This window comes from Carcharhinus amblyrhynchos, chromosome 16 (assembly GCF_965287045.1).
Source record: "Carcharhinus amblyrhynchos chromosome 16, sCarAmb.v2.hapA, whole genome shotgun sequence".
Classification (NCBI taxonomy): Eukaryota; Metazoa; Chordata; class Chondrichthyes; order Carcharhiniformes; family Carcharhinidae; genus Carcharhinus; species Carcharhinus amblyrhynchos.
In genome coordinates this window covers 55,422,955-55,438,529 of record NC_137339.1, presented here as the reverse complement: position 1 = coordinate 55,438,529, position 15,575 = coordinate 55,422,955, and the positions used below count along the sequence as shown (strand labels likewise).

Sequence of the window (15,575 nt, the reverse complement as noted above, 5' to 3'; positions counted from 1 at the left end):
TAGATTGGAATTATCTTGTCAGTGGATATATTGAACTGTCGTAAGTCTCACAACACCAGGTTTAAGTCCAACCAGTTTCTGTAAACTGTAAACTGGTATACTGGTTGGACCTTAACCTGGTGTTGTGAGACTTCTTCCTGTGATTACCCCAGTCCAACACTGGCATCTCTACATCATATATTGAACTAAACAGGGTTTGGGATGTCAGAGCTCTGGAGAGCTGTTACTGCGAGTGCGACAGAGTGTGAGATATCAGCATTAGAGAGAGGAGTTGGGGCACCAGAGTGGCGGGGCATGAGAGCGACAGGACGCGAGGGTGGTGGGGCGCAAGAGGGACAGTGTGGAAGATATCAGTGTCACAGAAAGGTGTGAGTACGGCAGACTGAGAGTGTGGCAGAGTGAGTGTGGCAGAGTGTGAGTACAGCAGAGAGTGAGTGTGGCAGAGTGTGAGTGTGGCAGAGTGTGAGTAAAGCAGAGTGAGAGTGTGGCAGAGTGAGAGTGTGGCAGAGTGTGAGTAAAGCAGAGTGAGAGTGTGGCAGAGTGAGAGTGTGGCAGAGTGTGAGTAAAGCAGAGTGAGAGTGTGGCAGAGTGAGAGTGTGGCAGAGTGAGAGTGTGGCAGAGTGAGAGTGTGGCAGAGTGTGAGTAAAGCAGAGTGAGAGTGTGGCAGAGTGAGAGTGTGGCAGAGTGTGAGTACGGCAGAGTGTCAGTGTGGCAGAGTGTGAGTAAAGCAGAGTGTGAGTACAGCAGAGTGTGAGTGCGGCAGAGTGTGAGTAAAGCAGAGTGTGAGTAAAGCAGAGTGTGAGTGTGGCAGAGTGTGAGTATGGCAGAGTGTCAGTGTGGCAGAGTGAGAGTACAGCAGAGTGTGAGTGTGGCAGAGTGTGAGTAAAGCAGAGTGTGAGTGTGGCAGAGTGTGAGTACAGCAGAGTGTAAGTGTGGCAGAGTGTGAGTGTGGCAGAGTGTGAGTATGGCAGAGTGTCAGTGTGGCAGAGTGAGAGTACAGCAGAGTGTGAGTAAAGCAGAATGTGAGTACAGCAGAGTGTGAGTGTGGCAGAGTGTGAGTGTGGCAGAGTGTGAGTGTGGCAGAGTGTGAGTAAAGCAGAGTGTGAGTGTGGCAGAGTGTGAGTAAAGCAGAGTGTGAGTACAGCAGAGTGTGAGTGTGGCAGAGTGTGAGTAAAGCAGAGTGTGAGTGTGGCAGAGTGAGTGTACGGCAGTGTGTGAGTGTGGCAGAGTGAGAGTGTGGCAGAGTGAGGGTACAGCAGAGTGAGAGTGTGGCAGAGTGAGGGTACAGCAGAGTGAGAGTGTGGCAGAGTGAGGGTACAGTAGAGTGAGTGTGGCAGAGTGAGTGTGCGGCAGTTTATGGGACGTCAGTGTTAAAGAATTAGGGATATTGGGTTCGGTTTTGACTCAGAGTCTGATAGAATAAGCTGCCCTGTCACTGATTGATTTTAGGGGCCGATTTGGAAGTGTACATCCATGTACAGAGCGATCGTCAGGTCTCAAACTTGCCATGAAAATCATAAAAGTTCGATCTGTCAAGGATAAGGTAAGGATGGAAATGCCTTTGATTCGGAAGCAGCTGTAAACACACAGTAATCACTGAATTTCCCCTCATTTCTGAGGGGCTGAAATGTTTGTGGGCAATGAAGAACGTCATTTGCCTGAGAACCATGTAACTTGGGATGGAAGTTTCAATGAGGCTGAGCGTTTAGTGTTCTGACGGAGTCTTAGAGACTGCGCATTTAATACAAATTTCCAACCCTTAGTTTCCTAACCAAACGCTGCCCAATCCTCCGCAAACAATGCCCAATCCTCCGCAAACGCTGCCCAATTCTCCGCAAACAATGCCCAATCCTCCGCAAACGCTGACCAATTCTCCGCAAACGCTGTCCAACCCTCCACAAATCCCTCAAACACTGCGAGTTAGACAGGGAGATACAGTCTCTCCCGACTCTCTACTCACTGTGTTTGGTTTCTCTCCTCCTCTGTCATTCTCTCTGTTGTACATATCTGATCTCTCCCTCCCTTGACACTACCATTTGTTTTTACAGCAAGTGACTAAAATCTGTTGAATTTCCCTTGTTCATGTCTTGTTATTTCTGTCCATAGGAGAGTATCTGTAATGAGGTTCAGGTTATGAATCTACTGAACCATGTGAATCTCATTCAGCTTTATGATGCCTTTGAGACCAAGAATGAGATGGTTCTTGTGATGGAATAGTGAGTATTATACACATTAATGATAGCATCATGCTACAATGTGCTTCAGTTCTTGTGCGAATGTGTGTCCTGCATATCTCTGAGAGTGTTAGTGTGGTGTTGTGAGTTAAATGTGTACTACATGGATGGGATTTGATGGTCTTGCTCATACTGAAATTGTAAAATCCCACCCAAGGGCAACCCACATTTCCATTGTTTGCCCCTCAATCTTGTCAATTCCATGGCGGGCACGGTGGTAAAATTCTAGCCCATTAATCTGAGACAGTGTTTGTGCTGTATTTTTGAGTATGAATGTGTGCACTGCGTATCTCTGAGTGAATGGTCGTGCTGCGTTTGTGTGTGTGAATGTGTACACTGTTTGCCATAGAGTCATAGAAGTTTACAGCATGGAAACAGGTGACCCAACTTGGCCATATCTCTGAGTTTTTACCATTAAACCAGTCCCAATTGCCTATGTTTGGCCCATTATCCTCTATACCCATCTTATCCATGTAACTGTTCAAATGCTTTTTAAAAGACAAAATTGTACCTGTCTCTACTACTACCTCTGGCAGATCATTCCAGACACTCACCACCATCTATGTGAAAAAATTTCCCCTCTGGACACTTTTGTATCTCTCCACTCTCATCTTAAACTTATGCCCTCTAGTTTTAGACACCCCTACCTTTGAGAAAAGATATTGACTATCTAGCTGATCTATGCCCCTCATTATTTTATAGACCTCTATAAGTTCACCCCTAATCCTCCTACGCTCCAGGGAAAAAAAGCCCCAGTCTCTCCAGCTGCTCCTTATAACTCAAAACATCAAGTCCCATAGCATCCTAATAAATCTTTTCTGCACTCTTCCTAGTTTAATAATATCCCTCCTATAATAGGGTGGCCAGAACTGTACACAGTCTTCCAAGTGTGGCCTCACTAGCGTCTTGTACAACTTCAATAAGACATTCCAACTCCTGTATTCAATGTTCTGACCAATGAAACCAAGCGTGCTGAATGTCTTCTTCACCATTCTGTCCACCTGTGACTTCACTTTCAAAGAGCTATGAACTTGTACCCCTAGATCCGGTAGCACAGTGGGTAGCACTGCTGCTTCACAGCTCCAGGGACCTGGGTTCGATTCCTGGCTTGGGTCACTATCTGTGTGGAGTTTGCACACTCTCCTTGTGTCTGCGTGGGTTTCCTCTGGGTGCTCTGGTTTCCACCCGCAGTCCAAAGATGTGCGGGTTAGGTTGATTGGCCATGCTAAAAATTGCCCTTAGTGTCCTGAGATGCATAGGTTAGAGGGATTAATGGGTAAATATGGAGGGGTATTGGGGTTGGGCCTGGATGGAGTTGTGGTCAGTGCAGACTCGATGGGCCGAATGGTCTCTTTCTGTACTGTAGGATTTCTATGATTTCTATCTCTCTGTTCTATAACTCTCACCAATGTCTTACCATTCACTGAGTAAGTCCTGCCCTGATTCGATCTACCAAAATGCATCACCTCACATTTATCTAAATTAAACTCCATCTGACATTTATCGGCCCACTAGTCCAATTGATCAAAATAAGACCATAAGATATAGCAGCAGAATTAGGCCACTCAGCCCAACAAGTCTGCTCTGCCATTCAATCATGGCTGACACTTTTCTCAACCCCATTCTCTTGCCTTTTTCCCATAACCCCTGATTCCCTTATTTATCAAGAACCTATCTTTCTCTGTCTTAAAGACACGCAATGACTTGGTCTCTACAGCCTTCTGCTACAAAGAGTTCCATAGACGTTTGGGTTGTGAATTTAAGGGTGTCAGTGCTCAAGGGAGATAGGTAAAGAATCAGAGAGGTTTCCACATTTGGAATAGCTAAACTCAGATGCGCAGAGGCAAGGAATTTTGTCACAGCTGGAACCTATATAATTCCACTCTTTGCAATTCCACTGCTTGTGTGATTTGAAGGGACTGTAACCCCAATGGTTACTAAAAGTGCAGATCCCATAGATCAAATTTTCTGTACTGTGTGATTTTGTAAAGTTCATATCTTTCACAGTCCTCACCTTTCTCTAGCTATATTTTCATTGTTGAAAGATGAAAGATTTTGAAGCTCTGATTTTATTTGCTCTTTTTCTAACCATTTGGGACTTTTGGGATTCTTAATAATTTTTCAATGGAAAGATTTTAAATATGATTAGAAACAGAGAAACTAGAAGCAGGAGTAGGCCATTTGGCCCTGCTGTTATTTATTTTGATCATGGCTGATTATCAAATTCAATATCCTGATCTCGCCTTTCCCCATATCCCTTGATCCCTTTAGTCCTAAGAACTATATCTAATTTTTTTCTTGAAATCACACAATACTTTGGCCTCAATACATTCTGTGGCAATGAATTCCACATGCACCACTCTCTGGATGAAGAAATTTCTCCTCACCTCTTAAAAGGTTTACCCGTTATCCTCAAACTATGACCCCTAGTTCTGGTCCCCTTCACCATCGGGAACATTCTTTCTGAATCTACCCTGTCTAATCGTGTTACCATTTCGTAAGTTTCTATGAGATCCACTCTCACTCTCCTAAACTAAAATGAATACAATCCTAACCGAATCCTCTCCTCATATGACAGACCTGCCATCCCAGGAATCAGCCTGGTAAACCTTCACTGTACTCCTTCTATAGCAAGGGCATTCTTCCTCAGATAAGAACACCAAAACTGCACACGATACTCCCAAATGTGGTCACACTAACATCCTATACGACTCCATTCTGATAATCAAATCCTCTCGCTATGAAGGCCAACATACCATTTGTCTTCTTTACTGTCTGCTATACCTGCACGCTTACTTTCAGCAAATGACGCACAAGGGCACCAAGCTTTCGCTGAGTATCCACATCTCTCAATTCACATCCATTCAGGTAATGATCTGTCTCCCTGTTATTGCTACCGAAGTGGATTTCACATTTATCCACATTAGATTGTATTTGCCATGCATATGCCCACACACACAGCCTGTCCAAATCATACTGAAGCATCTCTACATTCTCCTCACAGTTCACCATCCCATCCAACTTTGTACTATCTGCAAATCTGGAGATAATATTTTAAGATTTGGAAGTGGGAATTAAATGTGAGGTCATTATTTTTCTAAATTTCTTTGGATTAATTTGCTAATACATTTAAAATCACTTTATTTCATCTGCTGATTGTAGGAATACACTGATCCTTCATGCACAGCAATCTATCTTCAAAAGTGTTCAGTTACTGTCAGTGAAGAATTGTTCAACAAACCCTATGCAAAATTTTTCATATTATTTGACATCACTTGCTTTCAACAGCAATGAATTGATGTCAACTACACTCATTGACAATCATTTTACCATCTTTTGATATCACCTGCACTGGAAGCAATCATCTGGCTATCATTCTATTTCATTTTCAGTGAAAACCATACTTGCAATGTCAAATGACAATTATCAACTGACATCATTATTGCCAATTTGCCATCCTGCAGTGATCACAGCCAAATGTGGCAATATACAGCTAAAAATGTTTCGAAGTCCCAGCTAATTATGTATGCAGTGAATTGGGTCTCACTCCCACACATCCACATCCAATGTCCCTCTTTCTCCTTCCTTTCTCTCCCCTCCCTCCCCTGAATGCCCCCTTCAAAAAGCTCTCTCCTTCTCTCTCCCCTCCTTTCCCTCTCCTCTCTTTCCTCTTTTCTCTTTTCCTCCTTCCCATTTCCCTCTTCCTCATCCTTTCCATCTCCTTTAGCTCTCTCCTCTATCCCATGCTCCCCTCTCCTCATTCCTGTTCTTCTCCTTTCCTCCTCTACTGGACACCCCACCCTCCACCACAGCCAACACAACCAGAGATTGCCGATCATAGGGAAGTGATGTTTTCCTGGTGTTAATCTGAAATTGATGCAGGAGCAGTGAGGGCTGTGGCAATATGGAAGTCATGGGGAGGGTGGTAACGTTGAGAGAGATCAGAGGGATGGGCCTCTCATTGTGAGAGGTGGTGGGAGGGGAGGGGTGAGAGTTTAGAAACTGGAGGGTGGAGCAAGAGTTTGGTGGCTAGAAGGAGAGAGTAGCTACAGAAGAAATGGGGGAGACTTGACACCCTGATATTGGTGGGTGGATGGAATGTATAGACTCTCGTATTAAAATGACTTAAAGCCTCCTGGGAATATGGATCATTCATAGAGTCATAGAGGTTTACAGCATGGAAACAGGCCCTTCAGCCCAATTTGTCCATGCTGCCCTTTCTTTTTAAAACCCGTCAGCTCATCCCAATTGCCCGCATTTGGCCCATATTCCCTCTATACCCATCATACCCATATAACTATCTAAATGCTTTTTAAAAGACAAAATTGTACCTGCCTCTACTACTACCTCTGGCAGCTTGTTCCAGACACTCACTACCCTCTATGTGAATAAATTGCCCCTCTGGACACTTTTGTATCTCTCCCCTCTCATGTTAAACCTATGCCCTCTAGTTTTAGACTCCCCTACCTTTGGGAAAAGCTATCGACTGTCTAATTGATCTGTGCCCATTGTTATTTTATAGACCTCTATAAGATCATCCCTCAGCCTTCTACACTCCACAGAAAAAATTCCCAGTCTATCCAGCCTCTCCTTATAACTCAATCCATCAAGTCCTGGTAGCATCCTAGTAAATTTTTTCTGCACCCTTTCTAGTTTAATAATATCCTTTCTATAATAGGATAACAAGAATTGCACACAGTATTTCAAGTGCGGCCTTACCAATGTCTTGTACAACTCCAATAGATATTCCAACTCCTGTACTCAATGTTCTGACCAATGAAACCTAACATGCCAAATGCCTTCTTCACCATTCTGTCCACCTGTGACTCCACTTTCAAGGAGCTATGAACATATATCCATAGATCTCCTTGTTCTGTAACTCTCCCCAATGCCCTACCATTAACTGAGTAAGTCCTGCCCTGGTTCAATCTACCAAAATGCATTCACCTCGCATTTGTCTGAATTAAACTCCATCTGCCATTCGTCAGCCCACTGGCCCAATTGATCAAAATCCCATTGCAATTGGAGATAACTTTCTTCACTGTCCACTATGCCACCAATCTTGGTGTCATTTGCAAACTTACTAACCATGCCTCCTATATTCTCATGCAAATCATTAATATAAATGATAAGAAACAGTGGATTCAGCACTGATCCCTCAGGCATACCACTGGTCACAGGCCTCCAATTTGAAAAACAACTCTCTACACTGCCCTCTGGCTTCTGTCAAGAAGCGAATTTTGTAACCATTTAGATACCTCACCCTGGATCCTGTGAGATTTAACCTTATGCAATAACCTACCATGCAGAACCTTGTCAAACGCCTTGCTAAAGTCCATGTAGACAACAACAACTGCACTGCCCTCATCTATCTTCTTGGTTACCCCTTCAAAAACTCAATCAAATTTGTGAGACATGATTTTCCAATCACAAAGACTGACTGTCCCTAATCAGTCCTTGCATCTCTAAATGCCTGTAGATCCTGTCTCTCAAAATACATTCCAACAATTTACCTACCACAGATGTGAGGCTCACTGGCCTGTTGTTCCCAGGCTTTTCCCAGTAACCTTTTTTAAACATTTGCCACTCTCCAATCTTCAGGCATCTCACCCATGACTATCGATGATTCAAATATCTCGGCCAGGGGACCCTAAGGTTCCGCATGGTCGGTTATTGCATAAGGTTAAACCTCACGGGATCCAGGGTAAAGTATCTAAATGGATACAAAATTTGCTTCTTGCCAGAAGCCAGCGGGTGGTTGTAGAGAGTTTTTTTCAAACTGGAGGCCTGTGACCCGTGGTGTGCCTCAGGTATCAGTGCAATTTCCTCCCTAGCCCCCCACAATGTCCTGGGGTACACTTCATCAGGTCCTGGAGATCTATCTATCTTGATGCACTTTAAGACTTCCAGCACCTACTTTTCTAGTCTAAAACTAGAGGGCATAGGTTTAAGGTGAGAGGGAAGAGATACAAAAGTGACCAGAGGGGCAATTTTTTTCAAAGGGTAGTGAGTGTCTGGAACAAGCTGCCAGAGGTAGTAGTAGAGGCAGGTACAATTTTGTCTTTTAAAAAGCATTTAGATAGTTGCATGGGTAAGATGGGTATAGAGGAATATGGGCCAAATGCGGGCAATTGGGATTAGCCTAGGGGTTTTAAAAAGAAAGGGAGGCATGGACAAATTGGGCCAAAGGGCATGTTTCCATGCTGTAAACCTCTATAAATCTCTATGACTCTATGAATGAACCATATTCCCAGGAGACTTTAAGTCATTTTAATGTACACTCCTCAAGACGTTACTATTTATTTCCCCAAGTTCCCTAACATCCATGCTTTTCTCAACAATAAATACTGAGGAGAAATCTTCATTTTGGATCTCACCAATCTCTTGTGGACCCGTACATAGATGACCTCGTTGATTCTTAAGAGGCCCTACTCTCTCCGTTGTTACTCTTTTGTCCTTTATGTATTTATAGAGTCTCTTCGGATTCTCCTTGTCTTATCTGCCAAAACAATCTCGTGTCCCCTTTTTGCGCTCCTGATTTCTCTGCACATTTGAGCGTGCCACAGAGCCAGGGCACGCTGGACAGCCTAGACTGTGCTGCAGGGCCCTCAGCGCACCGGACGGCCCTCAGTGCACCGGACGGCCCTCAGCGCGCCGGACGGTCCTCAGCGCACCGGACGGCCCTCAGCACGCCGGACGGCCCTCAGCACGCCGGACGGCCCTCAGTGCGCCGGACGGCCCTCAGCGCGCCGGACGGCCCTCAGTGCACCGGACGGCCCTCAGTGCACCGGACGGCCCTCAGTGTGCTGGACAACCTAGACTGCGCTGTAGGGCCCTGAGCACGCCGGACTGCCCTCAGTGCACCGGCTGGCCCTCAGCGTGCCGGACTGCCCTCAGTGCGCTGGACAGCCCTCAGCAAGCTATCAAGTTTGATAACAAATTCATTGCAAATCAAAACATTTGATGTCAAATTATAGTTGGGTCACTGAGTTTGCCTAAAAGAGCAAGTGTGCAGAGTACACTGAAAGTCTGCAAAGGGATATAGCTAATCTGAATGGGTGAGGGTCTGGCAGATGGAGTACAATGTTGGTAAATGTGAGCTCATCCGTTTTGGTAGGAATAACAGCAAAATGGACTATTATTTAAATGGTTAAAAAAACTGCAGCATGCTGTTGTGCAGAGTGACCTGGATGTCCTTATGCAGGAATCTCAAGGAGTTGGTTTCCAGGTGCAGCAGGTAATTAAGAAGGCAAATGGAATTTTGTCCTTCATTGCTAGAGGGATGGAGTTGAAAAACAGCGAGGTTATGTTGCAGCAGTATGAGGTGCTGGTGAGGCCACACCTGGAGTACTGTGTACAGTTTTGGTCTCCTTACTTGAGAAAGGATAAACTGGAACTGGAGGGGGTGCAGGGGAGATTCACTCAGATGATTCCAGGGTTGAGAGGTTGGCTTATGAGGAGAGACTGAGTAGACTGGGGCTATACTCTTTGGAATTCAGAAAAATGAGGGGAGATCTTATAGAAATATATAAAGTTATGAAGGGAATGGATAAGATAGAAGCAGGGAAGTTGGTTCCACTGGCGGGTGAAACTAGAACTGGGGGGCATAGCCTCAAAATATGGGGAAGTCGATTTAGGACTGAGTTGAGAGGAACTTCTTTACACAAAGTATTGTGAATCTGTGGAATTCCCTGCCCAGTGAAGCAGTTGGGGCTACGTCATTGAATGTTTTTAAGGTAGGGATAGATAAATTTTTGAACAGTAAAGAAATTAAGGATTATGGTGAGTGGGCGGATAAGTGGAGCTGAGTCCACAAAAAGATCAGCCATGATCTTATTGAATGGCAGAGCAGGCTCGAGGGGCCAGGTGGCCTACTCCTGCTCCTAGTTCTTGTGTTCTTTAATAATGATGTTAATATTTTCTGGTGGGAAAGCCTTGTAATCTCCCTGTTACCTTTGATTTTTGTTCAAGGCTGGCACATAGCATTTACAGATGGGTGTGCACAACAAGTGAGATAGTTCTCTCACATCTATGAACTGTAGCTGCTGCAGAATTTGAACAGAAACAGTTTCAGTCATTCATACTGTGAAACTTTGCTGGAAACAGAGCTGTCAGCATCTTTACAATTCCTTACTGATATACAAAAACTCAATGTTTTCCACTTAGATTCACTAGGAACTTGTAGCATTGGGAATTATAATTGTTCCTGTAAGAACATAAGAACATAAGAACATAAGAAATTGGAGTAGGAGTAGGAGTAGGCCAACTAGCCCTTCGAGCATGCCCCACCATTCAATAAGATCATGGCTGATCTGTTGTGGCTCAGTTCCACATTCCCGCCGTCTTCCCATAACCCTTAATCCCCTCTCTCATCAAAAACCCATCAACCCACGTCTTAAAAATATTTAGCGAGGCAGCCTCCACCACTTCAACGGGCAGAGAATTCCAGAGATTCACCACCCTTTGAGTGAAGAAGTTCCTCCTCAACTCTGTTCTAAACCGCCCCCCCTTTATCTTGGGGCTATGCCCCCTAGTCCTACTATCCTTTCTGAGCGGGAAGAGTCTCTCCACCTCTATCCTATCCATCCCATTCATCATCTTATACATCTCAATGAGATCTCCCCTCATTATTCTAAACTCTAACGAGTACAAGCCTAATCTATTCAGCCTCTCCTCATAGCTCAACCCCCTCAACTCCGGCATCAGCCTAGTAAACCTCCTCTGCACTCCCTCCAAGGCCAAAATATCCTTGCGTAAGTACGGCGCCCAAAACTGCACACAGTACTCCAGCTGCGGCCTCACCAATGCCCTATACAGCCGCAGCAAGACCTCCCTACTTTTATATTCAATCCCCCTCGCTATGAAGGCCAGCATCCCATTTGCCTTCCTGACCACCTGCTGCACCTGCAAGCTGGGTTTTTGCGACTCATGCACAAGGACCCCGAGGTCCCTCCGCACCGTCGCCTGCTGCAGTTTTTCTCCACGTAAGTAATAATCCTTCCTACCATTATTCCTACCAAAGTGGACCACCTCGCACTTGCCAACATTAAATTCCATTTGCCATTTCCTGGCCCATTCGCCCAGCCTATCTAGATCCTTCTGCAGACTCTCCCCACCCTCCGCACAATTTGCCTTTCCACCAATTTTGGTGTCATCAGCAAATTTCGACACCCTACACTCGGTTCCCTCCTCCAGATCATCTATATAAATGGTAAATAGCTGAGGCCCCAGCACCGACCCCTGGGCACTCCACTAGTCACCATCCGCCAATCCGAATAGCACCCATTGACCCCCGATGGAACAGTAAACGATGGAACATTTACATCTCTGCTCCTCTACGTACTGTGAGCTAACTGTGTACCTAAATAACCTGCCAGAGGGTCACCACAAACAAGCAGACTTCTCTCAGTGCTCTGTAATGCATAATAAGGGAGTGAATATATTACTTAAGTGTTTTTCTCCTGCAGTGTGGGAGGTGGAGAGCTGTTTGAAAGGATTGTTGATGAAAATTATCGACTAACAGAGCTGGATGCAATGGTGTACGTGAAGCAGATTTGTCAGGGCGTTCATTACATGCACCACATGTATGTACTCCACTTGGATCTGAAGGTAAATTCCTCACTGCAATTGATTGATGATGGATATGGAGAACAGGCCTGAGAGAGGCACCCTCCAACCTATTCCCCAACACTCTCATACACCTGACTCCCCACTCCACAGTGGCTCCTGACTGGAACATTATTTAATACTAAAGGGATGACTTAGCACCCATTTCTTGCTGTCAGTGAGAATGCTGATGTGGGTGTGAAATCTCGCAAAAATCAGGAAACGAGGTTCTTGCTGACAGGATCCCATTTCCCAAATTAACCCACTCCTCAGCGGTGACATAATGAGGTTCCTGCCCTTTGAATTTAAATACAGTTACACACGTTTAAAGGGCCACATTATCCCCCTTCACAGAATATGCAAACCTCGCCAACAAGATGTCACATTCACAATGGGTTTGTGAAGATGGGAAACAGCCAGTTGAGGGGATCCCTGCCAGGGACGCCAATGTAACACACTGAGCTATCCCACATCCCTCACTGTAACACACTGAGCTATCCCACATCCCTCACTGTAACACACCGAGCTATCCCACATCCCTCACTGTAACACACTGAGCTATCCCACATCCCTCACTGTAACACACTGAGCTATCCCACATCCCTCACTGTAACACACTGAGCTATCCCACATCCCTCACTGTAACACACTGAGCTATCCCACATCCCTCACTGAGACACACTGAGCTATCCCACATCCCTCAATGTAACACACTGAGCTATCCCACATCCCTCACTGAGACACACTGAGCTATCCCACATCCCTCACTGTAACACACTGAGCTATCCCACATCCCTCACTGAGACACACTGAGCTATCCCACATCCCTCACTGTAACACACTGAGCTATCCCACATCCCTCACTGAGACACACTGAGCTATCCCACATCCCTCACTGTAACACACTGAGCTATCCCACATCCCTCACTGAGACACACTGAGCTATCCCACATCCCTCACTGAGACACACTGAGCTATCCCACATCCCTCACTGAGACACACTGAGCTATCCCACATCCCTCACTGTAATACACTGAGCTATCCCACATCCCTCACTGTAACACACTGAGCTATCCCACATCCCTCACTGTAACACTCTGAGCTATCCCACATCCCTCACTGTAACACACTGAGCTATCCCACATCCCTCACTGTAACACACTGAGCTATCCCACATCCCTCACTGTAACACACTGAGCTATCCCACATCCCTCACTGTAACACACTGAGCTATCCCACATCCCTCACTGAGACACACTGAGCTATCCCACATCCCTCACTGTAACACACTGAGCTATCCCACATCCCTCACTGTAACACTCTGAGCTATCCCACATCCCTCACTGTGACACACTGAGCTATCCCACATCCCTCACTGTAACACACCGAGCTATCCCACATCCCTCACTGTAACACACCGAGCTATCCCACATCCCTCACTGTAACACACTGAGATATCCCACATCCCTCACTGTAACACACTGAGCTATCCCACATCCCTCACTGTAACACACTGAGCTATCCCACATCCCTCACTGTGACACACTGAGCTATCCCACATCCCTCACTGTAACACACTGAGCTATCCCACATCCCTCACTGTAACACACTGAGCTATCCCACATCCCTCACTGTAACACACTGAGCGATCCCACATCCCTCACTGTAACACACTGAGCTATCCCACATCCCTCACTGTGACACACTGAGCTATCCCACATCCCTCACTGTAACACACCGAGCTATCCCACATCCTTCACTGTGACACACTGAGCTATCCTGCATCCCTCACTGTAACACACTGAGCTATCCCGCATCCCTCACTGTAACACACCGAGCTACCCCACATCCCTCACTGTAACACACTGAGCTATCCCGCATCCCTCACTGTAACACTCTGAGCTATCCCACATCCCTCACTGTAACACTCTGAGCTATCCCACATCCCTCACTGTAACACACTGAGCTATCCCGCATCCCTCACTGTAACACACTGAGCTATCCCACATCCCTCACTGTAACACTCTGAGCTATCCCACATCCCTCACTGTAACACACTGAGCTATCCCGCATCCCTCACTGTAACACACTGAGCTATCCCACATCCCTCATTGTAACACACTGAGCTATCCCACATCCCTCACTGTAATACACTGAGCTATCCCACATCCCTGACTGTAACACACTGAGCTATCCCACATCCCTCACTGTAACACACTGAGCTATCCCACGTCCCTCACTGTAACACACTGAGCTAGCTATCCCACATCCCTCACTGAGACACACTGAGCTATCCCACATCCCTCACTGTAACACATTGAGCTATCCCACATCCCTCACTGCAACACACTGAGCTATCCCACAACCCTTGCTGTAATACACTGGTCTACTCCACATCCCTCATTGTGACATTCTGATGTATCCCACACCTCTCACTGTAACACTGTAACCTCACACCCCTCAATATAACACTCTGATATACTCCACACCATTCACTGTAACACTCTAAATCCCACACCCCTCAATGTAACACTGATATAACCCACACCCCTCACTGCAACAATTTATTAACCCTACACCCTTCACAGTAAGAGTCTGAATATTGCACAATAACACTGATATACCTTATTCCTCTCATATTAACACTAATATATCCCACACCCCTCACTGTAACACTGATATATCTCACACCCCTCAATATAACACTCTGATATACTCTACATCACTTACTGTAATACTTTATATCCCATACCCCTCACTGCAACACTCTGATATATCCCACATCCCTCATTGTAATACTCTGGCGCTCATGATGATGAGCTGTTACATTAGTTGAAATTACTGTCTTTTATTTTGCTTCCTACAGCCTGAAAATATCTTGTGCGTGGATCAAAATGGAAATCAAGTTAAGATCATCGACTTTGGACTAGCTCGGAGGTAGTGTACACATTGAGTGTTGTTGGGATTGTGTGTGAAGTGGCAGTCTGACTGCTTCAGATCCATGTCAACTTTTCTGACACAATGGCTGCCCTGCACCAATTTAATGCTGGGGGAGTGTTAATTACTTTAAGGTGAGATTTCTATCCCTATCTCAGGAGTAAGCCTGCCTTCAAGATGCTGTCTGCCAATTGGATAGGCTCAGTCGTGCCACTGGGTGTAGTAGCAGTTACCTGACACACAATAACACAGTCCTTTGATCATATGTTTGCTGTCAGCTCATAGAATCATAGAATCCTACAATGCAGAAGGAGGCCATTCAGCCCATCAAATTGACCACAATCCCACCTAGGCCCTATGCCCATAACACCATGCATTTACCCTAGCTAGTTCCCCCTGACACTAAGGAGCAATTTAGCATGGCCAATCCACTTAACTCACACATCTTTGGACAATCGGATGAAACCGGAGCATCCAGAGGAAACCCACACAGACATGAGGAGAATGTGTAAACTCCACTTAGATAGTGACCCAAGCTGGGAATCAAACCCAGGTCCCTGTAGCTGTGAAGCAGAGGTGCTATCCACTGTGCTATGTGCTGCTCTCCTACATTCCATAATAATGTCTTGAAATATAATTGATCCATAACCTCCGGGCTCTCCAGTGTCAGATTTGGTAGGCAACCCAATGAAGATTTGGGGAATCCCTCTTGGAAGTTCTCATGTGAGTGTCTACCTAGCAATTGTCCAGAAGCATTAACTTCCTCTGCGCTGGACTTGGAACCATCTGACAAAGTGA

At 45.6% G+C, this 15,575-nt stretch overlaps 1 protein-coding gene across 1 annotated transcript in view; it reads left to right on the top strand.

Annotated features, from left to right (window-relative positions):
- Window positions 1-15,575, top strand: part of LOC145353736 (uncharacterized) — a 66,702-nt gene that overhangs the window by 37,138 nt on the left and 13,989 nt on the right. Inside the window, exons 6-9 of the mRNA XM_080204506.1 lie at window positions 1,450-1,543; window positions 2,107-2,216; window positions 11,702-11,843; window positions 14,707-14,777. Of these exons, the coding sequence (XP_080060632.1) occupies window positions 1,450-1,543; window positions 2,107-2,216; window positions 11,702-11,843; window positions 14,707-14,777 (417 nt within the window). The remainder of the gene's footprint in view (window positions 1-1,449; window positions 1,544-2,106; window positions 2,217-11,701; window positions 11,844-14,706; window positions 14,778-15,575) is intronic.